This window comes from Loxodonta africana, chromosome 24, assembly GCF_030014295.1.
Source record: "Loxodonta africana isolate mLoxAfr1 chromosome 24, mLoxAfr1.hap2, whole genome shotgun sequence".
Taxonomy (NCBI): Eukaryota; Metazoa; Chordata; class Mammalia; order Proboscidea; family Elephantidae; genus Loxodonta; species Loxodonta africana.
In genome coordinates, this window is record NC_087365.1 from 34,587,380 (window position 1) to 34,613,123 (window position 25,744).

At 44.4% G+C, this 25,744-nt stretch overlaps 1 protein-coding gene across 3 annotated transcripts in view; it reads right to left on the reverse strand.

Moving 5' to 3' along the window:
* Positions 1–3,123: 3,123 nt before the first annotated feature.
* Positions 3,124–25,744, reverse strand: part of LOC100667966 (ubiquinol-cytochrome c reductase complex assembly factor 1) — a 112,514-nt gene continuing 89,893 nt past the window's right edge. For 2 of the 3 annotated variants that reach the window (XM_003411676.3, XM_023550174.2), the window contains exons 8-10: positions 12,130–12,207; positions 7,005–7,118; positions 3,124–3,743 (exon numbers count right to left, since the gene is read on the reverse strand). In XM_003411676.3, the coding sequence (XP_003411724.1) occupies positions 3,609–3,743; positions 7,005–7,118; positions 12,130–12,207 (327 nt within the window). In that variant the 3' untranslated portion in view covers positions 3,124–3,608. The remainder of the gene's footprint in view (positions 3,744–7,004; positions 7,119–12,129; positions 12,208–25,744) is intronic. The other variant, XM_010591637.2, reaches the window with a different exon arrangement.

A 25,744-nucleotide genomic window follows, 5' to 3' on the forward strand; every position in this document is an offset into this window, starting at 1 on the left:
CAACCCCAGACTGCACGCAGGGTACGTAAGGGCCCCCCAAGCTTCAGTTTCCCTCAGCTGGAACATGAGCGAATAATCCTTACCTCACTAGATTCTCATCGAGTTAAATGAGATAACTAGTAAAAATACCAAGCTGTGTCTGTCACAGAGAAGATATTCAAAAAACACTGGCTGAATGTGACCTCGGCTTTAATCTTAGCTTGATGTAAGAAATAGCAATTATTTATTATTTTAAGATTTTTTTAGGTAAAACTGAAATCTTAGGGGTACTGTTTACTACATTAGTGTTTCTCACTTAATATCCCTTATAGTACATTCTGCTCTGAAGAGTAAGGAAAAAGTTTGTTCCTTCTGATGAACTGGTATATTCCCTTTTATGTGCTGAGAACTACATAAGCTTAAGGCTTTCTTTTTTCTACCTTTGGGTGCCAGGAAGCTCAGAGCAAGATCTCACACTCAATTGCAGGAGGTTTCCTCGAAGACCCGAGGAAGGCAGGGTGGAAGTGTGGAATGGGGAGCCAGCAGGGGCCCTGGAGCCAGACGACTGGCTGGAGCACACTCTTAGCTCTCTATACCCTGGCTAACTCTCTAGGCCTCACGTATGTAAAGAAGACAACGTACACAACGATGAGGATATTAGCCATGTTACCGCACCATTGTGAGAGTGTGCATTTACAATATTTCATAAATTACAAATTTCATATAAAAGTTGGTTATTAGCTGCCTAGGTTTTTGATATAATTATTTTCCCTCCCAGTACTTGCATTTTATCTTTTAAACTTTGTTTTAATAGTTTTACCATAACTGTGTCTCTTACTGTAGTTTGCTTTGATCCTTTCTGGAAGGACACAGAGTACAAATAAATGACAAAATTATTGCTAGAGAGCAATCTCCCTGAGGGCAAGAAATCATGCCCTTCATTTGTTTTGTACAATAGTAACGATTTACCTTAGAAAATCATTTAGCTATGCAAAGAACTCTTAGTTTGATTCCTGTGCTGAAGACAAAGGAAGTACTTTATACTTAGTTGCTAAAATAAAGTGAACTGTAGGTCACACAAAGAGAATGGTCCAGAAAGGCACCTTTTTGTTGGACTTGAATTGATAATTGATGATTTAGTCATTCATTCCTTCTTTCATTTTATACCGATTTCATTTATACTGATGTCTACTATGAGTCAGGCAATCTGTTGAGTGCTGGAAAAACAAAGGTGACCAATACCAACCCAGTCTCCACTCTGAAGGAACTCAAAGTGCAGTATGGAAGGTGGGTATGTAAAAAAGTAACTTCAACGCAGAAGGGCTGAGCACTGACAGAGCAAAGCATACTATACCGCAGGAGCACGGCAAACAGTGTGCCTATGCCTGGGATGCACAGGAGGCGACATGGGAGGAAGGATGGGATTTCTCTAGTCAGAAGAGAGAAGGAAGAAGGTTCCCTGTAGAGGAAACACGGTGTGGCCTCTCCAGGTAACAACTGGTTCCATTTGCTTAGAGAAGAAACGGGTTAAGGACTCATAAAAAAAAACTAACCAAACCAAACCAAACCCGTTGCCGTCGAGTCGATTCCGACTCACAGCGACCCTATAGGACAGAGTAGAACTGCCTCATACGGTTTCCAAGGAGTGCCTGGTGGATTCAAACTGCAGACCTCTTGGTTAGCAGCTGTAGCTCTTAACCACTATGCTACCAGGATTTCCAGGACTCATAATAGGCTGGAAATGGAGGCAGGGGGCAGAGTAAGAAGAGCCTTGTCTGGATTTTATCTTGAAGTCAAGGAGGATTAGGACAGTCAGTGAAAATGCAGACGGCCAGGAAGTAAGGGCTTTAGGACATCAGACATGATAGATACAATTTGGCTCTGCTAAACGTGACTCCTTATTAGGAGTTCCAGCATTTAATGATGACTGCCATCCTACAGAGCGAGGACGTGGCTCTGGAGGCAGGAGCTAGCCGATGCTAGAGGGGTTCATTACAACCTATACGAATATAGGCCAGCTGGGATGTTGAACGTAGTGGCCAGAGACTGGACTAAATGACCTTAAAGTTCCTTCCACATCTGAGATTCCAACATTCTAAAGCAAGCCCAGTAGCTGAACTGGTACTGTGGGCTGGGATCTGTGGCTGGGGAGCTGCCCTGGGCAGCAAATGGGTTAAGGCTCAAATAACTTTTATATATGAATTAATGTGTAGAGTTGGGAGCCAAAATCTGTTCCATTAATTTTTCCATCCATTCCAGGAGCAGTTAGGTACACACAGTAAAGTTTATTTTGGTGCATGGTATACTTCACTCCATTAAAAATAAATTAATCAGCAAATTCCTGCCTGGCTCAGCTCTGGTTTATGTAAATAGTGCCCAGCTGTAATGAGTTACAAGGTGTTATTATCTCACACACAGTGAAGGCTTCACCATAGAGCTCCGCTCGCAACAAAAGCATCTTAAATAAACCAAGAGAAGGCGGTTTGATTTGTAATGTTTTCACAGAAGTGGGATACACCTCAGCCATATAGAGTTTCTTTATATGACTCATTTTATAGCAAGTTAAATGAAGAAAGTCTGATTGGGGGAGGGGTGAACAATATGACTCCCCACCTCCTTCTTCAGCTTAAAGAAAATCCCCCAAGAGATGGCCTGCGCTCAGAGGAAGGAGGGGACTGGTCGTCCAGCACTCAGACTGTGGTAGTTCTGCAGTACAAGCCCTGAAGCTGAGAAGGGGACAGAAAGCAGGGCACACAGGCTGGGGCCCAGGACAGTAGAAGTAAGCCAGAATGAAGGTTCTCCTCTTCTCCCCAACATCTCATATAAAGAAGGCCGAGAAAGGAAAGACAGCATGTTCCTCACCCAGTTCACTGGGGGTGACATAGGGAAGTTTATTTCTGATGCCTCTTTCCAAATGACTCAGAATGGCCCCTTGGCCACCAGAGGCCTCCTTGGTCCCAGAGGCTGGGGTCTGGTAGGCTAGAGCAGCAATACACCTCCATAAACTGGAGATATAAGTGGCAGCAGAGACCCTTCCCTTCTCCCTGTCTGTATCTGAGCCAGGCAGTACCCCTCAGTTCATGGCATCACCATCTCAGCTATGTTTCTAAAAGCCACTACAATAAAGGAGAGCCATGGCAGAGATAAGTCTCTATTTCTTTTAATGGCCAACTCACCCATGGCTCAAAGTCAGGTCACAGAAACATGGTTACCCGTCTTGACTCAGCAGCATTACAAACTGCTCGTAGGCTACAGTGGGCCCTTGGTGGGGGTGTCCCCTTTCTAACCTACCCCCATCCTTTCCCATGCCTTTGGGAAAAGCTGTCAGTCACACATAGTTGCTCGTGGGGGGGCGGAACGTGGGGAGAGTGTGCTGGAGAGCTCTTGCTTAGTGTTTCTCCAAGGAAGAGGACACCCCAGAAGAGCTAGGGGTTCTCTCAGCACTATACCCCACCAGATCAGACTCCTGGGCACACTAAGAGGAAAATGAATACAAATGGGGCCAGGTAGTTGAAGATGCTGTTCAAAGGTCAGTTCAGGCTTCTTTCTGCTGAGTCCTGGGCAAAACAGCCATCTCTCTCCTGGAGGTTCCTCAAGCTAGTCGGCCAGCTGTTTGGAGGGAAAAGCCATCAAAGACCCTCGTCGTTGTAAGTTGGGTAATGGGGCTTCAGGATGCTCTGAGGATTCTTCTCCACTAGAGGGCGCCAGCTCACCTCCCCTGTCAGAAGCAGATCCTCTCCATTCATAGAGTCCAGGTATTGCATCTGCAAACAGGAGAGCAGGGATCAGAGCAAAGCGACAAGGGCGGGGCAGACATGAGGTGCCATAAAGAACTAGTCTCTCAAAGCTGAGGAAGGGGCGGGGGCTGCTGACCAGCCCAGCACCCAAGCCAGGGAGTCTCTGGTTCCCCAGATTCATTTCATTTAGGAGCTTCTGAGAAACAAAAATCACTGGGGCAGCTCACTGGGAAGGCTTCAGGGAATTCCCCATCAAGATGGATGGGATGAAAAGGCAAACAGACACATACATTCCAAAGACTACTCTTCTGATACACCCTCCCTAGAAAGTTCTTGTAGTCCAGAAGCTGGGTCTTGCAACTTACAGATATCATCCTGTCCATCCTCAACCAAAACTGCTGGGTAAGAGAGAGTACCGATCCAAGGTGAGCCATTTCCCCTGAGACCATGGGCCCTCATCTGAGAGAGGGGACAGTCATGTGTACCTCACAGGACTCGTGAAAAGATTAAATGACATATGTACAGTGCTAGTCATTCACTTTTTTTTAATACGTAGCACTCTACTGTCCTCTAGTGGGCCCTGACACATGGTCAGCAAGCCCAGCTCCACCTTCTAGATGGCTGGGGGTGTTTGTCCCCCTGCACAGCTCTGCTGTTAAAATCACATCCCAGAGAACCCACTGCTGCTCTCCTATACTTTCACACTGATCCTCCTTCCCTCTGGAACTGGAGAGACCAAGCACAGTATCCTCCTGCTTCCCACACTGACAGTTATCTGGAGACAGCAATCCTGGCCTCTCCGGGCTTTCTCCTAGCTGTGCCTCCAGCCTGTCTGGCATAGAGATGGTGAGCTCCAATCCCAGTGCTCAGAGCTCTACTTCCCGGCAAGGCCAGACTGAAGACCATGCCGAGGATCAGGCTGGATGCCACTGCCCTGGGCAAAGCCAGGCCCCTGGGTGCTCTCAGCCCTTTTCAAGGAATCTAAGTGGAGGTTCCATCCTTGAGGAAGGGGACAACTGTGATGGGAGAGAACCGGCACAGGTACAGGGGAGACGTGATCAGGCAGTTCTTCTAGAGGCAGTTGATCTAGTGACTGGCTGAGTCTCAGGAGAAAATGGCAGTCGCTGGGAGGATTCCCTAGGTTGCCTACCAGTAAGCAGAGCAGCAGAATAAGAAATGCTTTTAAATAGAGAGGCAAAATCTGCAGTGAGAACTGAATCAGAGCAGGAGTCAGCACTGGATTCAGAAAGATGGGGCTCCATTTTGGGGTTTTTTTGGCATTTGGAGAGAGAGGGGAGGGGCAGGAGGCTTCATCTTAGGCCTTGAATTGTCTCCCTCTTCCAAGAGCGCATTCACTCCTGTTGCTTCATCTTCAGGCTGCTGACTCTCAAACCTCAACCCCCAGCTCTCACATATACCCGGGTCTGGCCTGCCACATGTCCTGCTATTTCCTTCAGTGCACAGAGCTCCAACTGAACCGTTACCTTCCCGAAAACCCACTCCTCTTCTCAACTACTCCATTTCTGTCTCTAAAGCCACCACTTTGTCCACCTCCTTGGTTAGAAACTTTGATACAACCTCTGATGGTCTCGGGCCATGTACCATACCAAATATCATCATAGCAGAGGACTAGTCTAGGCCCAGCTTCCCAATCTTTCCTGCCCTACTTGGTCAGAATTACTCTTTCTTTCTCTGGCCTTTTACAGTCCTTGTTCCTGCCTGTATCACATCACAGACTGACTTATTCTAGTATTAGCTTTGTGCCTGACTGGTCTCCTTGCCAAACCATGAGCTGGTTCCTGAGCACAGGGACTAGGTCTTAATAATATCTGCTTTCCCAACAGAGTACCTGGCACAGCAGATGCTCACAAGGTTTGCTGACAGAACTGGGTCCCCATCAAAACTCTCTGCTTTCTCAGGAGCCCCATAACTGTCTCTCACTAGGCCATACAGGGCTTCTTATATGGGCATTCATTTAGGACCCTCAGAGGTCCCAACTGTGCCCTAGTCATGGCCCCTGCACAAAGCCCACGATAGGAGAAAGCCCACCAAGACCAAAGTTGGGCTGGTCTCTCAGAAAACATAGCATTTGCTTTGCTAAATGCTTCCTTTGTCTGAGAGCGAGCCTCGTCAGCAGCGTGAGTCTCAGATCTTCTGTGGAGTGGGACCCTCTGGCCACAGTGCCTTCTCCCTGCCTCTGGCAGATTTGAAAAATGGTCCACAAAAAGTCCTGGCTTCTGGGTTCTCTGCTCTCTGGGTCTGAAAAGGCCCAATATGTGGCTGTTCCAGCAACCAACATGCTAGTCCTGCTGGCTCCATCTTTCTTCTCCTCAAGAGCTGGGGTCTGGCCTTCTTTCTCCTGGCTTTAGGGGGCTTGAAGGCCAGGGACACAAATGAATAGGATAATAACTGTGGGGTGAGGTCCTTTCAGCTCCAGAGGCCAGGCCCATGAAGCACAGCTATGACTCATGGGATAGCCTGAGCTGATGAGTGTTTGGAGCAGCTGGGGGCTCTAGTGGCTACATGAATCACCCAGCTTCGGCTCTAGGCCAGCTGTGTAGGCTGACTCACTGGGAGACCCTAGAAAAGCTTCTAAGTACCCTCTCCCTGCTGCTCTGCTCACTCATCTATTTAGTATGGGTTTCCCATCAATACAGGAACTGGGGGCAGAGAGATCAAGGAGTTAATTCTCCATTGGCTTGAGGAAAAACTATGCATTTAAACAGTCCTCACTCTGGAGCTTTCTCCTAAAGGCTCTGGTATCAGGGAACCCTGGGGAACAAGAAAGCTGAGGTACTAAAGCAGGGGACCCTGCTTGACTACCAATAGCAACCAGTGGGAAGAGGCTTGAGGGATGCCTGTGGAATGCTGCCCGGAGCCTAGTCCTGCTAGAAATCAGGAAGTATGAACTCCGGGGTTCAAAGTGGGTACAGAAAGGGACTACAGTGACTGGCTGCCACCACACCCTATGCTGGTGTCTTACAGGGCTTGTGTGCAGTGACTGTACCTGGCCCACAGGAGGCAATCAGATGTCTAGTGAAGGTAGGAGACTACTCAGTGCCTTTTCTTCTTCTTCCAGTCCCATTCCCCAACTCCTCTGGCCAAACTCATGGTTGGACACACAGAAGGTGCTCATCAGTGTCTCCTGCTGACGTGATTTGATTACAATTCCCTCAGAATGGCCTCTGGTAACTCAGCCTCCCATGATCCTCTGAAAGCCCAGCACCCTTAGACTGAGGGGTGACCCACTTTCCATGAGACTCCGGACAAGAGAGAAGGGCTGCTCACCTGTTTCCTCACGTATTCCACCAGCAGTTCAAGGTGTCGAGGGTCTTCACATTTCCGGCTGAACAAGCTTCTCCAAAGGGCAGCAGCCAACGCATGATCATCTGAAAGGATTCCCTGAAATACGGAGTACAATCTGTCTTCTCAGGAGTCTCACAGAGCCATGATACAAAAGCTGGGGATACTGTAAATAGGCTAGCACACCACAGAATCAGCTGAGGACCTTACAAATACTGTGAGGCAGTAATGGGGCAGCTAAGTAGCAGAACTGGAAGGGATCTGATGGCAGCATCTGGTTCAAGTCCTTCATTTTATACAGAGGAAGACCAGGGGACCCAGACAGTGACTTGGCAAGGTTGATGCATAGCTGGGGCTCATGTCTGGTCAACCCTCCCAGCCCCACGGCTCCTTCTACTCTACCACACAATGCACCTAGTCCAGGCAATGCTTAAGTGGCCAAGAAGAGAAATGGTAGCAACAGTGTTTCCACTGCTGTCAACAAAGCACGGGCTAGGGAGTAATTTGGTTTTTTTCCTAGTAATTGAGATGGGCATGGACTGAGCCTTCTCTCCTGGCCCAAGGGCACACATCTGCAAGGCAGCTGGCTCCTTGGGGAAGGGAGCCAGGTACCTTGGCCTCACCATTACCCAGCTCTGGGTTAGCCATGGCCAGCCCAGCCTTTCTCCCTTATTTTCCTCCCTTTAAGCAGAGGAACAGGCTGTTCAGCAGGACCGCCATGAGCCACAGAGGGCAATGCCCAGAGTCCGTGTGTATGTGTGCGCTTAGAACTGTCTCTCCCAGTACAGAGGAAACCTTTGTTGGGAAGCCTAACCATCAAGCAGAAGCTAAATGAAGGCTGGGGCCATGTGCTAGGGCCATTTTCTACTCAGATCTCTAGTAAAGTGGGGGGCGGGCGGGGCGGGGGGAAGGGTCTTGTTTCCTGAGGTGGGGGCGAAGGAAGGAAAAGGTCCTGAGAAGTTGTTTTGTCCAGGTGGCCAAGGTAGTGTGTAGAACCAGAAAAAGGGCTGACTTGGAGTAAGAAGGCCAGGTCAGCAATGATAGGCAATTCACTAAACCCGAGTTTCAACCTTCTCACTTATTAAAAGAGATGAAACTGTTTGTCCTGTTTATAACATTCTTGAATTATAAAAAGAAGATAACGTAAGGGCATTTTGTTAGCCATTGATATGGTGGATACAAAGATTAGGATCATGCTTTGGCAGGCAGTTGTGGATGTAGTTGAAAGAACAGTGGGATCTGGCAGTCAGACCACCTGAGTTCAAATACCAGCTCTGTCATTTAATGGCTGCGTGAACTCTGGAAAGCCATTTACCCTCCTTTAACCTCAGTTTATATTCCACAGAGTTGTGAGAATTCAGAGATAATGGCCACAAAAAGGCTCTGTAAACAGTATATCATTACACAAGGACCAGGGAGCACTTACGCGATGTAACATTGTGGGTTGGCCTCTGGGGCATCATGGTGCATGAGGTCTGTGGCTCCAGGCCTACTGCCAGGAAGGGCCCTGTTCAGTATGGGGTGCTGACAGTTTGGTGGAAAAGCATTCCACCTGTTCCAAATGCCAGTGATAAACATCCCTACAGTTCCACAGTTTAAGAGGCTATGCTGGCGCAATGGCTAAGTCAGGAAAACCAGCTTCTTCCAGCAGATGGGGACAGGGGCCAAGGACAAGCTCAGGCACATCACCACTCTCCAAGCTGTTGGCTAACACAACAGCCTGCCTGTGTCTGAAATGCCCTGGGCACATGCCGGAGTGCTGCTGGCAGTGACCCACATGTGCTACATGGGGAGGGGTGGGAGGGGAAGCGGGTGGCACAGCAACTTGAGAGAATGAGGGCAGGGCCCAGGAAAGCAAAAGCCTGGGAGCCACGGCCTGCTGTCATGTGTGAGATCCTGGGAAGGGGCAAATCCATAATCAGGAATTCCTGAGCACTCAGAAGGAGAAGGATGACTCAGGACTCAGGTTATAACAGTGATAACAAACTTATTGCTCCAGACTGTCAGAGTTCCTTCACATACCTCAAAATGACTATGTACGTCAAGTAAAGCAGATATTATTATCCCCATTTGAAAGATAAATAAACTGAGGCTTAGAGGTTATCTAGCTAATTGGTGATAGAGCTAGGACCAGAATGCACTAGGGAGGTCAGGAAATGGTATCTGACTATCGACTCAGAACGCAGTACCTGACACAGAGTGGGAGCGCAATAAAAATGGCTGAGTAAGTAAATGAACTCAACTCCAGTCTTCTTTCCACCACACTGCTTGTAAGTCAGTGAAAACAACTGGGACTCTGATCTAAGAGTATCAATTTTGACTAAGGAAACAGGAAAAGAAAAACCTACGCACTGAGGCTGCACAGCAATTTGTCTGCAATCTAATAGAATGCCTACTTGTTTTCCTTCATGATACAAAGAAAGGATCCTTCGGGGAATTAAGATGTCTAGGTCTAGAATAGCTGAGAGGACGCTGCAGGGATTGTCCTGGCCCTAGAGGGATCTGGTTATAGTTCAGGGTTAAGAGTGGCAGGGCCTCACATAGTAAAGATTTGATTCGACACCACTATGTACGTTCAATAAACACCTGCTTAAATGGGTGGGTAGACGGATGTTGAAATTCAGAGTAAAAAACACAAAAGATATAGCGAGGTCAGGGAAAGCTTTGTGGAGAAGTCTTTAAGGATAGGAAGGACTTAAAGAACCACAGCATATTCTAGACAAGAATATTTGTAGAGGGGGTGTCTACAAAGTACCAGGCCCAGAACTAGGCCCTAAGGTACAAAGGGGACAAAGACTCAGCTACTACCATCAACACCACAATGTCCAGCAGAGCCTCAAATGGCACAACATTTCTGTGGGGCAGTGAGACAAATGGCTGGCCTCATTTGGGGAGAAAGCTACACATTAGAGGGCAATGGGAGATAACAGTAGATGGGCATGACACAGTGGGAGTGAGAAAGTCCACAGAAAGCCTGGAAGTTCCAGGGAGGAATTTGGACCTGATGTAATAGAACACAGGAAGGTTCCAGGAGTGTCCAGGAGGGAGGCACAAACCAAGCAAGACTCTAGGAAAAGGCTGCTACAGAACAGCGCTATCCAAAAGAACTTTCTGTGATGATGAAAATGTTCTGTATCTGCACTGTCCAATAAAGTAGCCACTAGGCACACATGATTTTTGTGTACTTGAAATGTGGCTAGTGTGACCGAGGAACTGATTTTTAATTTTATGCAATTAATTTAAATCAAAATAGCCACACATGGCTAGTATTGGATAGCACAGTTCTAGAATCTTGTCACCGAAAGTGTGGTCTGCAGAAAGGTGGCACCTGCATCACCTGCAGCTTTTTAGCAGGAGAATCTCAGGCCTCACCCCAGACTTGACAAATCAGAATCTGCATTTTCACTAGATCTCTAGGTTGTTTGCATACATACACACCTTAAAATTTAGTGTTCAAGAATTGCATGTTAAAATTACCTAAGGAACATTTACAAATACAGATGCCCACCTACGCGAATTAAATCAGAATCTTTGAGGGATAGGGCCCAGACAGGATATTTAAAAAATATGCCTCAAGAAATTAGCGTATTTCCCAAACATTCTGCTCTTAAGAGTCACCTGGGGTACTTGCTGAAATACTAGGCTCTGCTCCTAACTGAACTGGATTCAGAGAGGTGTTCAAGATTTAAAAAGCATCCCAGGTATGTTTGGGTGAGACGCTCGGGCATACAGATGGGGGAGAGACAACTGACAAAATTCTGAACATCTTTATTAACACTGTTGAAAAGATTCAACCGAGCCACCTTCCGCAAAGACCTCCAAACAAATGCTAATAGAAAAGAATACTTCAGTTCTAACCCTCATTCTTTTGTATATGGTAATGTTTCTGAAGACAGACTCATCCAATTTAATAATTGATGTGTACATTTAAGCAGTGTTTTTCAAGCCCCACCCTACCCCTCAAAAGCTCCTGTTAAATTTACGGTGTGTGTGGTGTGCAAACTAAACTGGTCTCTTACAATTGGGGATTGGGGATATCTGGTAGATCGGGAATCAAGAGGTCTCAATTTCAACTAGTCCTGCGACCCTGGGAAAGTCATTTACTTTTTTTGGCGGGGGCAGGTAAGCTTATTTCTAGACTTTAATTATTATTTTCAGGCTGATAACATTTCCTCCAGCCTGAATTCTAGTTTCTTGCTTTCATTCCTTCATGCAATTCCGCTCTTCCTCATTCTTCACCTGCCACGAGCCAAGCACCACGCTAGGCAATAGAAATACAAACACAACAGACACTGTCACCACTGAGAAGAAATCCCCAGCCCAGCCGGGGCAACTTCCAGGACAGTTTCCCAAGAGAGAGAACACTTGCATTAAACCTGGAGGTAACCACAAAATGAGTCTAACAGGACATGGTTGGTAAAAAGATGAGGTATAGTGAATCTTGGTGGGTATACAGGAGTTCATTACACCATTCTTTTAACTCTTCCATGTGTTTGAAATTTTCATAATAAAAGATGAGCTAGATCTAAATGGTCTGATGTGGAAGGATGTCCAAGATATATTGTTAGATGAAAAAGGCAAGCTGCAAAATATTGTGTATAAAGTAACTCATTTGCATAAATAAAACATTCATCTGTATGTATAGGTGTTTGTCTATGCACAGATAATGTCTAGAAGGACACACAATAAACTATTAATGGAGTCTTCCTCTTGGGCAGGGAATTGGACAAAAGGGGGCAAAAGCCTTCTAGTTTCTACTTCAACCATTTATGTACATTTTATAAATTAAAAAAAAATGAGTATGTATTGCTTTTATAATTTAAACGAAACAAAAAAAAAAGTGTGTAGTTTGGCATCTGGGGCTGGCACAAGGACTGACTTGCCTTTGAGCCCCCATCCAGCACCTGCTGGCTAGCGATCTGACTATATTATGTAGTGTTTTCTTTCCCAAGCGTTAGGCAAACTGCTGCACATTCATTCTAGTTGCCCTGTCAGTGAGGATAATGAGGAAATAAATACAGAGCCCTAATGGCAGGAGGTGAGGGTGTTCCCTGAGGCTTCCCTCAGAGGCTCTCATCCCTTCTGCCTGAGGCTTGGCAAGTGATCTTACCTCATCATAGCCCAAGACTGCAGCATAGAAACTATCTGTCATGAAGATCATGTTCTTCTTCAGGATATAGGGATTAACCTAGAGAAACAAAATGGCAAAAACAAAAGTATGAAAGAAAGGACAAAACCAAAAAGCTGATTTTTGGCTTGGTTGTCACAGACTCTTAACAGGATGAAGAGCTCAGAGAAGGTCCCCAACAAGTCAAGCTGCCCATCTATTCCCAATTCTGTTATCTGTCAGGATTCACCTCAGTTTGCCAGTGTCTTTTATCTTTTAGATTTGATCCCAAATTACACACAGCAGTCACTCAGTTTAATAAACTGAGTCCCAACTACGTGTGCCCCAATACCCAGTAGGGGCTCCAACAGGCATGTTGATGACTGAATCCTGACAAGGGCTGGAGTACCACACACCGCATCTTCAATCAGATTACACAGGGTGTTTTAGGTTTTTTGCTGCTGATCACCTTCCATGTTTCTGAAATTTCAGACACATATTGCCAAACTTCTACTGCACTGTCTTCCTGAATGGGCTGGGGATGAGAGGCAAAGTCAAAGAATAGGCCAGAGCTAGAGTTAATTCCTTTGTAATGTGAGGATGGGACTATAACCCAGACCTCCTGATAGTCATGAGTGTCTCTCCCTACCCCCATACTAGTTGCTCTTCTCATTATCTAAGAAGAACCAGAGCCATAAAAGGACAATGCCAGAGGTGTCAAACACTAAGGCAAGAGCACCTCTCAGAGGCAAACTTTCACTGGGCCTGCTCAGCAGAGCTAGTTTTTGTGTTGCATCAAGCCATTAAGCATTAGAGCTGGAAGGGTCCTCAGAGACCCCTCAATTCCCTTGAGGAAATGATAAACTGAGACTCGGAAAGAGAAAGGGATTTGTCCAAGGTCACACAAGTTAGTGTCAGATCCAGGATTACAGGATTAGAATGAGGTCTCTGGGTTGGGCTTTTTCTACTTTACCATCTACAGGGGACTTCTGGAGATCACCAACATATTAACCTGCAAACCTCAGTTCTTGCTTTCCAGGAAGGTCTGTGGACATACATTCTCTTGGATAGCCCTGCATTCTGACTAGCTATTGCCCAGAAAGAACACAGAGCAGGAATGGAGTTCCTTATTAGCAAGGTTCCTCTGTCTCCTGGAACTGCATTCTAATTCCAGTGACCCGTAAGCTGCCTCCTCGTCACCTTTAGCTGAGGGATGACAAGCTGCCACAGCTAGGGATGATTTTAAGATATCATCACCCAGGCCGGATTAGATCATGAAATGGGCCCTTCCTGGAAAAGGGTGGAAGCTCCACCAGTGCAGACACATGATCTGCAGGCAACAGGTGAAGAGCAGCTTCCTGAACTACTGGACTCAGCCTATTGGGCCTTCTGGCCAGCCCAGCAGTCAAGGGGAGGAGAATATTCCCTCTAGTGAACCCTTGTTGGGATTTTATTCCCTTGCTTAAGCTTTTGTTGGTTGGTGGACAGGGGGTGGACAGGGAACCTTTTGCCAGATCACTCTATATGGAGCAATCCACCCGTGAGCCATCCACCAGATGAGAAATTCCTCCTAGACTGTGTTGGGCTGTTCTCTTACTAAACTTTTCTCCTTTCCATAATGCTTTGCTTTTTATAAAAACCCATACATACAGCACCACCACCAGGAAAAGGTTCCTTTTATATCAGTTACTCATATTTTCCCATTTATTTAAACTATTAAAATTCATGCAGATATTTTATAAGCCATCAGGATTTGGTGACTGGTATTACTGAATGTTTAATAATAAACTAAACAGAAGAAATCAGAGGGTTAAATGATGACTGCAATTCCTGTAATGACTTAATTAAATTTTTATTGAGTACATAAACTATGACATCATTTCTAACCAACCATGGGTCTGCTTTCCCGGCTTGTCACAGGGTGGGAGCACTCAATAGGAGGCTAGGCTAAATGAGCAGCAGGTCTCAGCTGAAACGGGAGGGGAGCAAGGCTCATGTAACACACTCAATAAATTATCTGTTCATTTTTAAACAAAGTCCATGAGTTATAATATATTTGCCATGCACTTTTTATGACATAATAAAAATGTTACCTTAAGGATTACTTAACACATACTACAAATGTTATAGCAGAGGCAGGCACAAGGGGCAAAGAAAACAAACATGAGCAGGCCAGGGACAGGTCCTGGAGTTTACGTCCCAAGGGGAATAGCATAATATATTAAAAACCAAACCAAACTCATTGCCGCAGAGTCAATTCCAACTCATGGTGACCCTATAGGACAGAGTAGAACTGCACCATAGGTTTTCCAAGGCTGTAAATCTATATGGAAGCAGACTGCCACATCTTTCCCCCACGGAGTGACTGAGTGGGTTCGAACCGACAACCTTTCAGTTAGCAGCCAAGTGCTTTAACCACTGTGCCATCAGGGCTCCTTAATATATTAAAAAGGAAATGAAAAAAAAAAAAAAAAGGGGGGGATACAAGACTTCAGGGTTACGAATCAGCAGATTAACGAATGAGACAATCAACAGGGAACACAAGTAAAGCAATAATGAATCTTGCAAGGCACATTCTTAATGTAGTATTTTCAAGGAGAGATGATAGTTCATCTGAGGCCAGTTCGCGGCCCTCTTTCCCTTTTTTGTTCTTGCTGCTCCTAAAAGACATTTACGTGACTGCTTAACAGAGGAACCAGATGATGTGGATATAGAACTGATGAAGGATTAAGTTTAAACTGTGAGCTCTACAAGGTTCTTTGCGATCAGTTCTTGGTCATCTTTCCTCCCTTCTCACCTCCTCCCACCTCCACACTTTTGTCTCACCCTCCAGTCAGAGTAAACCATGTTCAATTTCCACAGATATGTCATGCTCTCTTATATCTCTTAGCCATACTGCTGCAGGGAATCCTTCTCCCTTCTCTATCTACTAGGAGGCTAACTCCTATTCTTCAAGACTTAGCTCATTAATTATATCCTCTATGAGGCCTCCCCTCTCCCTAGTCTATATGTGCCACAAAAGTGATTCAAGTCAAGAAACTGTTCCCACAACTCAGTGTTTACCATGTGCCAAGAACTGTGCTAAGAGTAAGAGCTTTACATATATTGACTTATTTAATCCTTCCCAAAAACTCTATGAGATAGGTACTGTTCCTATCCCCACTTTAGAGAAGAGGGAACCAATGTTTGGGGACGTTAAGGTTAGACAGGTAGGAAATAGTGAGGTCAAGACTGGAATACATAGTGCAACTCCAATATTTCAACTCCTACGTTGAAGTAAACACCCTAAATAATGTGGCTGTCCTTTCTTATACCCTACGACTCAGGCTATCTGTAGAGGCAGGGCTAAGAAGTGCTGATGAGGCCTTAGGTAAATACAACTGAGATTTCTAATTCCAATGGTAGCTAGAGATGGGACACCAGATGGGTCATCAGCGGCCAGTAACTAAAACATCAGACAGCCCTAGTACAGCTAACCCCTCTCCTGTGAAAACGGGGTGGGGGGGCGGGGAATGGCTCCCTGGTATAATTATGGTGGGGGAGGGAAAAAAAGAAGAATGTCAGTATGGACAAAGTAAGAACTGATCAGCATGACAGTCAAGAATAAATTTTAGGCCCCCAGACACTCTTTTAGCTCAGTACTGAAGCCACTCCTGAGGTTCACCCTTCAGCCAAAGATTACACAGGCCTATAAAACAAAACAAGACTAAATGGGCACACCAGTAGAGAGGCAAGGATGAGAAGGCAGGAGGGGACAGGAAAGCTAGCAATAGGGAACCCAAGGTCGAGAAAGGGAGAGTGTTGACATGTCGTGGGGTTGGCAACCAACGTCACAAACAACATGTGTACTAATTGTTTAATGAGAAGGTAGTTTGTTCTATAAACCTTCATCTAAAGTCCAATTTAAAAAAAAAAAAAAACTACTGATGAAGTTTAAAAAAAAAAGGCTAAGTTTTAGGGATACTCACTTGAGGCAAGTTTGGTAACAGTAGCAGGCTGGTAACAGTTTGCTGGAACCCATGAATGACAATGGGTGGCTAGACTTGCTGACTAAAGAATAAGGTATATATCAAATGCATCATAAGGCAACCATGCAGTACAAAGGACTGCACTGCAGGCAATGCTAGAGCCTCAACACCATGCATTACAGTCATTGTGTGGCAACAGGCTAATAATGTACACAGAACATCAGCCAGTCTATTAAATTTTTTTGAGGGGGGGGAGAAGGCATTTTATTTATTTTTATTGTGCTTTAGGTAAAGGTTTACAGAGCAAATTAGTTTCTCATTAAACAATTAATACACTTATTGTTTTGTGACATTGGTTGTCAACCCCGTGACATGTCAACACTCTCCCCTTCTCAACCTTGGGTTCCCCACTTCCATTTGTCCAGCTTTCCTGTTCCCTCCTGCCTCCACACCTAGGCTGGGATGCTCACTCAGTCTCCTATACATGGTAGAGCTACATGTAGTATTGTTTGTTTTATGGACCTGTCTAATGTTTGGCTGAAGAGTGAACCTTAGGAGTGACTTCAGTACTGAGTTAAAAGGGTGTCCAGGGAAGACTACCTAAATTTAATGTTAGAAATGAGCCCACTGTGGAATACTTATATGAGACACAAAGAAACAGAGTGAGGGGAGATAGAAAGACACAGAGAAGGGGACATGGAGAGAGTAAATGCCCACGTGTGCATATAACTCACTTATTACATTATGGCTAAAAGATCTCCTGAGGCTCTTTTAGCAATGACCACAAAATACAAATAAAACTCTAACTATGTGAGTATGTATTAGGCAAGTCCAGAGAAAATTGTGTTAATGGCAAGAAAGAAAAGGAAAAATAATAAAACAGGAAAAGATGGACAATTTCAGTTTTTTCTTCCCTTTTTAAAAAATGAAGTGGCTATTTGAGGAAAGCATGTTCCAGTTGTGATGAAAGACCAACTTAAACGAGGCATGACATAATCCTTAAATTTCATTTTACTAAAGTACTTCAAACTTTTAATGCACCAGAGAAGCTTGCTATATGATTAAATCCTTTAAAAAAAAAAAAAAAATCCCTTATTATTTATTTTGGAAATCCCAGTTTTGTTGCTTGGCATGTGCATATTTAAAATCCGCGTAGCCTGATAATGTCCTGGAAAACAAGGTACATGGATGGCAGGCAGAGCATTCAAACATATCAATAAACCCATAATCTCCTTGAAAAGCAGCTGATGGGGCACATTAAGGTCCTTTGAAGATCAAACTGTCACGCCACTTTAATTTTCTTCTATGTCAGGACACACAGATTAGAGGAATGTAACAGCTATAATCTACTTTGATTTCTGGAAGCTTTTCACTGTATTCCACATGACAAGCCAAGGTAGTATAGTCTTGTGCAAACCCCAGTTATAGGGATCAATACCTGGCTTGAACGAATCACTGTTCTCCTAACAGCACTGATGGTGTACAGAGTCCTGTAGGAATCAATCTTGGGTGCTTCCACTTAAAATCTATACTAATAATCATTATGATAGCAGTGGTAGTAACAATCATTATATACTGTATTTTGTTTGAAAATGTTTTCACATATATGACCTTATTTGTGCTTTACAATCATAACCTTGTCCTCCAGGAGCTCACAGTATAATCGGTACAGTTGTCCCAATTCTATAAGTAAGGAAGCAAAAATTCAAAAATGTTAAGTGACTTGCCTCCCCAAAAATCATACTCTGATTATAAGTGGCAGTGCTGAGAGTTTTAACTCAGGTGACCAGTCCCTAAATCTAGTATCCTTTCTGTACCATCATAGCTTCTGCTTCTGATAAGTCATAACAGAGATGGAGAATCACATTTGCACAAAGCTAACAAAAGTAAAATGGAAATGATTCTGAATTGTTGGAAAAATCATCGTAAAAACAAGATGAGATTCAACAAGCTCAAATGCACAGTAGCATGCACGGACTGACGGACAGACTGAATGAATACATGAATGAATAACAGGATGGAGGACAGGTTTGACTAGGTAGTCATAATAAAGTCCCAGGCAAATCTTGGCTCGTGAACAGATCTTACCTTTCTTGTGGGAGGTCTGGGTTTAATGCACAACCAACACATCTCATGTGCAGCCACCATCCACCTGTCAGTGGAGGTCTGCATGTGCTATGACACTGAACAGATTTCAGCAGAGCTTCCAGACTGAGATGGACTAAGAAGAAAGGCCTGGCAATCTACTTCCAATGTGAAATGTGAAAGTAGTAGTAATTGGACATATTAGAAGAAATGTAATATACAAAGGTCAAGAAGTATTCCTTCCTCTATTATTGTAAAAGTCAAGAGTCTTTGTTTTAGCTACCACACCTAAGGGTGAACATTGAGAAATGAGAAAGTTCAGTGAATGTCAGACTCTAACATAATGTCAGATTCAACTAACCGATCACAACAGATTGGCGCTGGGTCACAGGCCAGAACATTTCAGATTATATGATCAAGAGAAATGCCCACAGGCTGTTCCATGGGTTGACCTAGTTGTTTCCATCATCGGCTTCAAAAGGTAAGTGCTCTGATATTGTCTGAGGTGGACATCACTCTCTCGCTTGTTCTTTCTCTCCGCACCCTTCCTTAGGGAATCTGCTCCTCCCCAACTAGACATGAATTGGCAGGCTGCTGCTCCTGGAACCCTATCCCCTCATCATGAGATAGGCAAACAGCCCAGGCTCAGCTCATCAGTCTCTCGCTTTGGAAAGTAGAGATATCTGAAGATAAAAGGCAGCTAAAGTTGAATCTCTCTAAAGAGACTGTACATATGTTCCTGTTACTAAGATCCCTGCCTTCTCTGTATCTTTCCTTCCTGCAGCCTATTGTTAAATACTCTCTTCTATTCTGCAAGCCTTAGGAATCCTCCAGTAAATCCCTTTGTTTGCTTAAACTAGCTAGAGTCAGTCTCTGTTGCTTGCCACCAGCAGATACACCATCAATTCATTAAAACTTCTCTATAATAAAAGCAGTAATAACAATAACAACAGAAACAGCAGCAAACATTTGTTGAATGCTTACCATGTTCCAGAAACTGTATTAAAAGCTTAGTAAGTGTTATCTCTTCAATCATCACAACAATCCTAAAAGGGGAATGTTATTGTTCTCGTTTTATAGAAAAGGCATCACCACGTTTTCCGCCAAGCCTTTCAAGTCTTGTGCTTTCTCTTTTACATGGCTTTTAATACTTCATCAGGAACACTTAATGTTCTACCTTAAGGATCTGTTTATGGGGACAGTGGTGGTTCGGTGGTAGAATTCTCACCTTTCTTGTGGGAGATCTGGGTTTAATTCCCAAACAACACATCCCATGTGCAGCCACCATCGGCCTGTCAGTGGAGGTCCGCACGTGCTATGACACTGAACAGGTTTCAGCAGAGCTTCCAGACTGAGAGGGACTAAGAAAAAAGGCTTGGCAATCTACTTCCAAAAATCAGCCAGTGAAAGCCCTGTGGATCACAACGGTCTGATCTGCAAACAATCATGGGGATGGCACAAGACTGGTCAGTGTTTTCTTTTCTTGCGCATGGGGTTGCCATGAGTTGGGGGCTGACTTGATGACAGCTAACAATGACAACAATGATCTGTTCACAGGCTTCCCCATACTGCATTAGACTGTGAGCTCCTTGAGGGCAATGATATCACACCACTCAGCACAGGCATTGTAGAATGAGTGAGTACAATATTTTCTGTCATAATTACCTAATGTAATATTGATGTCCATACATTCTACAGATTTCAAGGGAGTTCTGAATACAGGGATTTGAAGAGGGGCTGAATAAGTCTGTGGACATACTGCTCCACTCTAACCTGAGAAGGCTCAACTCTCATCCTTTTAGTCTGTCCTCACATGGCCTCTGAAACCCCACAATCCCTCTCAAATCAAGCCCTTTCACCAAAATAATTTTAAGACCACCTCTAATTCCATTACTACCATTTGCTAGAGTTTTGGCTTTGGAGCTACGATACTTACATACAAGTTTGAAGTAAAAAGGAGAGCTTCTGAATGAGCACGGAAAGAACTTCATGACTGCCAGGGCAAGGGAAAAAGTGGGCAACTGAGTTTCTTTCTCTCACTGGTCACTCTAGCAAGGTAATAGCCAACTAACTCTCTGAAGTACACAAGTTAAACATTAACAGACCTTAAATCTCTGCCTGCTCTATAAGAAATAACAAGTACTATGGAAGGATAATTAGGAAATTTTCTAAGAAGTGCCTTTCTGCTTATACTTCAAAGTTTAAGAAAGGGCTTAAACCCTGCTAACAAGTATTAGTGCACAAAAGTTTGGTTCAGGCTTTGATTTTCTGTGGTGAAATGTAAAATCTGGAAACTGAAGGCACAGTTTAATTTACTATTAGTTGCTAACTGCCAATAATCAAGACGGAACCAATTAACAAGACAATTATCTAAAGTATAAGCAAAAGATAATTCTAATTATAAACAGTTTGTCTCAGGTGGGTATTTCAATCTCAGACAGATGTATACTAAATTTTCTCTCATGATTCTTATCCCATCCCACTCAGTACTATCACAAAGTGATTTCTGTTCCTTGCTAGACCACAAGCTCTCTGGGTGCAGAACTCTAGATTGCCTTGAACAAGCTTGATAAGCATGTATGGAGTCCTACTATATTCTGACATTTGGTACGTACTGGAGGTAAAAAAGATGAATAAAATGTCCTCAAGAAGTTTAATCTCATAGAGAAGACACAGCACACAAAAACTATTATAACACTTAGCACACTGTAAGGAAAAAAAGGCAATGGTGAGTTTGGGAGCTGGAAGGTTTCAGAGAAGAGGCAACATTTATTGCAATGGGTATGGTCTGAAGGGTGAACAAAGATGGGTACTTTTCATACAGAAGGAATGGCAAGTGCAAAGCTACAAAGATGTAAATAAGCACAGGATTTTCAGAGGGAAGTCTGGAACACGGGGTTCATGGTGGGGAGAGGCAGAAGGTAGAGTTGCAAGGGCAGCTGGTGTTTTAGATTGTAAACGGCCTTGAATGCCAGGTGAAGGAAAGACAAAGAATGATTCTAAGCAGGGAAGTTACACGGACATGTTTATTTTTGAAAAGTAACCCTAGAAGAAGTACAGATGATAAAGTTGGGGAAAGGACCAGAGGAGGCTGTTGCAACAGCCTAGAAGAGAGTTGGTAAGGAATGGAATTAATAAAAGTGGCAACAGGAATAAAAAGGAAGGGATGTTTTTAAGAGAAATTTCTACAGTAGGATCAATAAGATTTGATTATCAAGTGGATGTGTAGAAAAGGTGAGACCATGACTTGGACATAATCAGCCCCCACCAAATGCGAGCTGAAGCAAGAATGCAACAGTTATATTCAATTATACACTGATGACTTTCTGACCCTGGCAGCACTCAGTGTAGACAACCAATCTTACATGGTTTTAGAAATCACTGTGCCCTCAATGTCTCCTATGTTGTGGTAATGGAAAATCTGACTTCAGTAAGATGTAATATGAGCAAGATGTGTATTTAGCTTTAGCCCGGCAGGCGTCCCCAGTGGAACAGGGGTATGGCACTTCAGGGCCTAGGAGCCTGAGCCCCGTTCCCAGTAATCTATTCGCTACATGCCCACAGACACCATTCCTCTGGGTTCTTTGCATTCTACCTGCAGCCATGAGGTCTGATTACTGTCAGCAAGAAGAAACTGATACACTTCACGTTTCCAGAGACACTTGCAGACTCCTAATTGCACCCTGGACCTCATGATTGCATTTATGAGTGTGGAAAAGCTTCAGGCACAACTTTACTTTATTAATGATTTTCTATTAAATTTAGACAGGCTGGGTACAGTGGAAAACTACAGGATGCTTGTTCCCCATCAATACCGGCCATCTCAAATGCACAGACATACAAGCCAAACAGCTCAAAATGGATAATCAACAAGTTATGGAGTGCTTGATTAATGGAGCTGTTCAAGGACAGCCTAGGCACTGTCACTTGTCATGGGTGCTGAAGACCTAAACACTGACCTCATGAACCCAGAATCTATTTCCACACATCGATTCTAAGATAGACATCATGTTACCCTGATAAAAGAGGATCCAAAATCTAGGCCCCTACCGATTTTGAGGCCCCGGGCCCTTTCAGCAAGCAGCTCTGCCTTCTCTTTCTCTGCAGTAATGGGAAGTAACACAGTAATTCGGAATGAAAGGAGCAGGACCACCCTAATGCACTGAATCACACATGTTAACAAGTAACTCCAACTGGGCAGAGTAGGTCAGTAGGTCTACAGCCCAAAACAGTAAAACAGACACTTTCGTTGTTCTCCATGGGTCACAGAATGCTCGTCTTTCACTGCTATGTCCTTACAGCTTACTGTTCAAAAAAAAACCAAACCCAGTGCCATCGAGTCGATTCCGATTCTGACTCTGTCCCTACAGGACAGAGTAGAGCTGCCCCGTTGTTTCCAAGGAGCACCTGGCTGATTCGAACTGCCGACCCTTTGGTTAGCAGCTGTAGCACAGAACTATATAATTTCCAAAATACTGACTCTCTGGTAATCTGAGAAAATGGCTGTTCCCTGCTGTTGAGGTGATGACTCAGAAAGGTCAAGTGACCTGACTAACATCATTCAGCTAGTAAGCGGGTGAATTGTTCATAGAAACAAGGTCTTCTGACTCGTAGTCTAACATTCTTTTGTTTGAAGATTCAAGCAGAATTGTTACTCAGCTTAGAGCTTATAGAATCCTGTAGAAGTATCCTGGGAATGGCTGAGCCTGGATCCTGGGCAGAAGTGATACGCTCATGGTCATGTCACGCCCACTCAAGTGGTGAGAAGGCCAAACGCAAGGCAAGGAGTGAAGTTCAGATACCCCTGAAAATGGAACTGACACTTGGCCTTGGAAGCTCTGAGAGGGGCACCCTATCTATAAGGTAATTATCTTCTTCTGTCCACTTTTCAGTAAAATGTTCTTAAAAGGGGTTAAGTATTCAAAGGAAAGAGGAAACCTTAGTTAAAAGCTATTATCTGTTAAGAGATGCTCTCTCTGGTGATCTGTATTCAAGTCCCACTCGGGCCTAAGAAATGTTCCGAAATCTAAGTGAATTATGGGCCCAGGAGGTCCACTTCCCCACCCTGTGGCTCTGGAAGACAAATCTGAGTTTCAGGTTTTTTTCCCCAAAACTATGCCTTTCTTTTTTACACTATCATGTGAGAAAAATGCTTAATATTAAACATCTATCTATACAAAGTGTCAGGCACTGTTAGAAGAGCCTCATGTGTGATAACTCATTTAACCCTCACAATGCTGTAAGGTGTGAGGTAGGTACTAAAGGTATTCCTATTTTACAGAGAAGAAAGTGAGGTACCAAGATTCAATAACTTGTCGCACAGCTGGAGCTGGGATCTGAGCCCAAACAGTTTGGCTTTAGTGTTTGAGTTCTCCTAATTGCTGCCTCAGAAAGCAGGTTACAAATCCAACCCACTCCCCCACTTGGAGATGAGGGCCTGGCAGTCTTCTTTCCCTTGGCACCTGCCAGCTTGCCTAATCTCCTGCTGCATCCTTCCCATCACCCTCAGCCCTGCTCTGGACCAGCTTCTCTAGGGAGCCTGCAGGCAAAAAAAAAAAAAAGGGAAATTTTATCTTACTTGTTCCCAATTTAGTTTGGAAATTAATGCAGAAAAGATTCAACTTCATTTCTCTTCTTGGCATAAACCAGACCATAAGCTCTGTAAGATCACTCCGCCCTGGTGTACTGCCTACCAATAGCATTTAGGAACTAACACGTGGTAAGGGACAAAAATGTTCCTTGAGTAAGTAAATGAATGAAACAATCCTTAATAGAGCCATACAAATTAATACTCCTGCTGGACCTGGAAGGAAAAAAATTTCAATAAGGCCTGCGACATTTACCGAGTGGATACTCAGTGCTAACCATGTACCAGGCACTGGTCTAGGAGCTGAGGTGAGAGCAGTAAACACAAGAGACAATTCCTGAACTCGTGGAGCTCACATTCCAGAAAGGGGGGCAGGAGAATACAATGAACAAAATAAACAAAACATGTACCTTGAAACTTGTGAGAGGTGGAACTTGATGGGACTGCCTTATTTTTCTGGGTCTCTCAAGTCTTCCACCTTTGATAGGGCAGAAAACTCCCTATCATTTGTTTCAGTGGAAAATATTTGAGCTTTCTGTCTCTGACAGGTTTCCGCCTTACCTAGGTTCTGGCTTTCAAAGGTTTTACCTTAGAATGCTAAATGGTAAATTTACTGCTAGCTCCCAAGTCCTGTCACTCAAGGTCCCTAACTGCCCAGCGCTGTGTATGGTCTACAGGTGTGGGGACAGGCTGAGAGCTTGCTGCTGCTACAAGCTGGCAAGCACTGACGTGCAGGCAGGAGAAACTGCTCAGGGACAGAATCAGGGAAGTCTGCTGGAGGCTTTACTATGAGTTCCTGGAGACAAAGGCCCTGAATGGTCATGTGTTCCCAGTATAGTGCCCGGCACATAGTAAGCGCTGAGTGAATACTCCGTGACAGTGAGAAGGAAGCATGGGCGGTCTCAGCCTCTATGTGCACCACTCTGCTCTGTACCACCATGCCAGATGAGAAAGGGCCAAGGGAATCACTGAAGAAAATTAACCACGAAATTATTACTCAGAATATGCTTTACCCATGCACCTGGCACAGACGTCTCAATACGTGTATTAACTTTAGAAGGATTATCTTTACTTCATTCTGGTGTTACCTTGGACCTTGTTATAACGCAACAAAACCATTCGTGAAACCAAGAAGCATTTCCTGTGTGCTTATGATGTGCCTTGCTGTGTTCTGGGCCCTCAGGAGATGATTTAAGGCTGCCCCACGATCCTTGCACTTAAGGACTTTACAATAATATTGGTAGAATAAGACACAAATGTAAATCTGGAGTGGTTAGGGGAGGTTTCAGCAGGGAGTCAACATGAGCAGACAGAGACTGGAAGAAAAGTTCTGTAGGGAGAAAAGGTAACATGATGACAGTAAATTACAGAGAGCCTTGTAGAAAGGTTAAGGGGTATGGCTTCCATTGAGCAGGTACTGGGGGGGCCGTTGTGGGTTTTTGTGCGGTCAGTAATTTGATTTCAGTAGTGTTTAGGAAGATTAGCCAGGTTGCTTAAATGATTTGCAGAACAGATCTGAGATAAGACAGTCAAGAGGCAGGAAAGGCCAGCTAAGCATCTGATAGTGAGTTTAGATGAGAGGTCAGGACTGGATCTAAGAGTCAGTAAAACAGCTGAAGTCCTGTAGTGGCTGTTCTAAAGAAGGGCTCCTTTTAGCACCTTCTGCTCCTTTAAGGACTAGGCATGTCACATTTACTGCAAATATCACTGCCACTCAGAAAAGACCAGTTAAACAGGCAACAATTGATGTAGAGAAAGAAGTCCCTCCTTTCCAGCTAGACCTCTTCAGCTCTTACCAACCCCCCAGGATAATATGCCCAGCATTTTAAGGAAACGGGGGAGAGGTAGGTTACAGCTGGCTTACCAATGGATCCAGAAATACTCACAGCCCATCCAAGGCAGCTGCAATAAACGTCTGGCTCTCTTGTGTCCTGAGGCTGACCTCCCGAGCTTCCAGAACTTTTTTATTTGCCAGTCA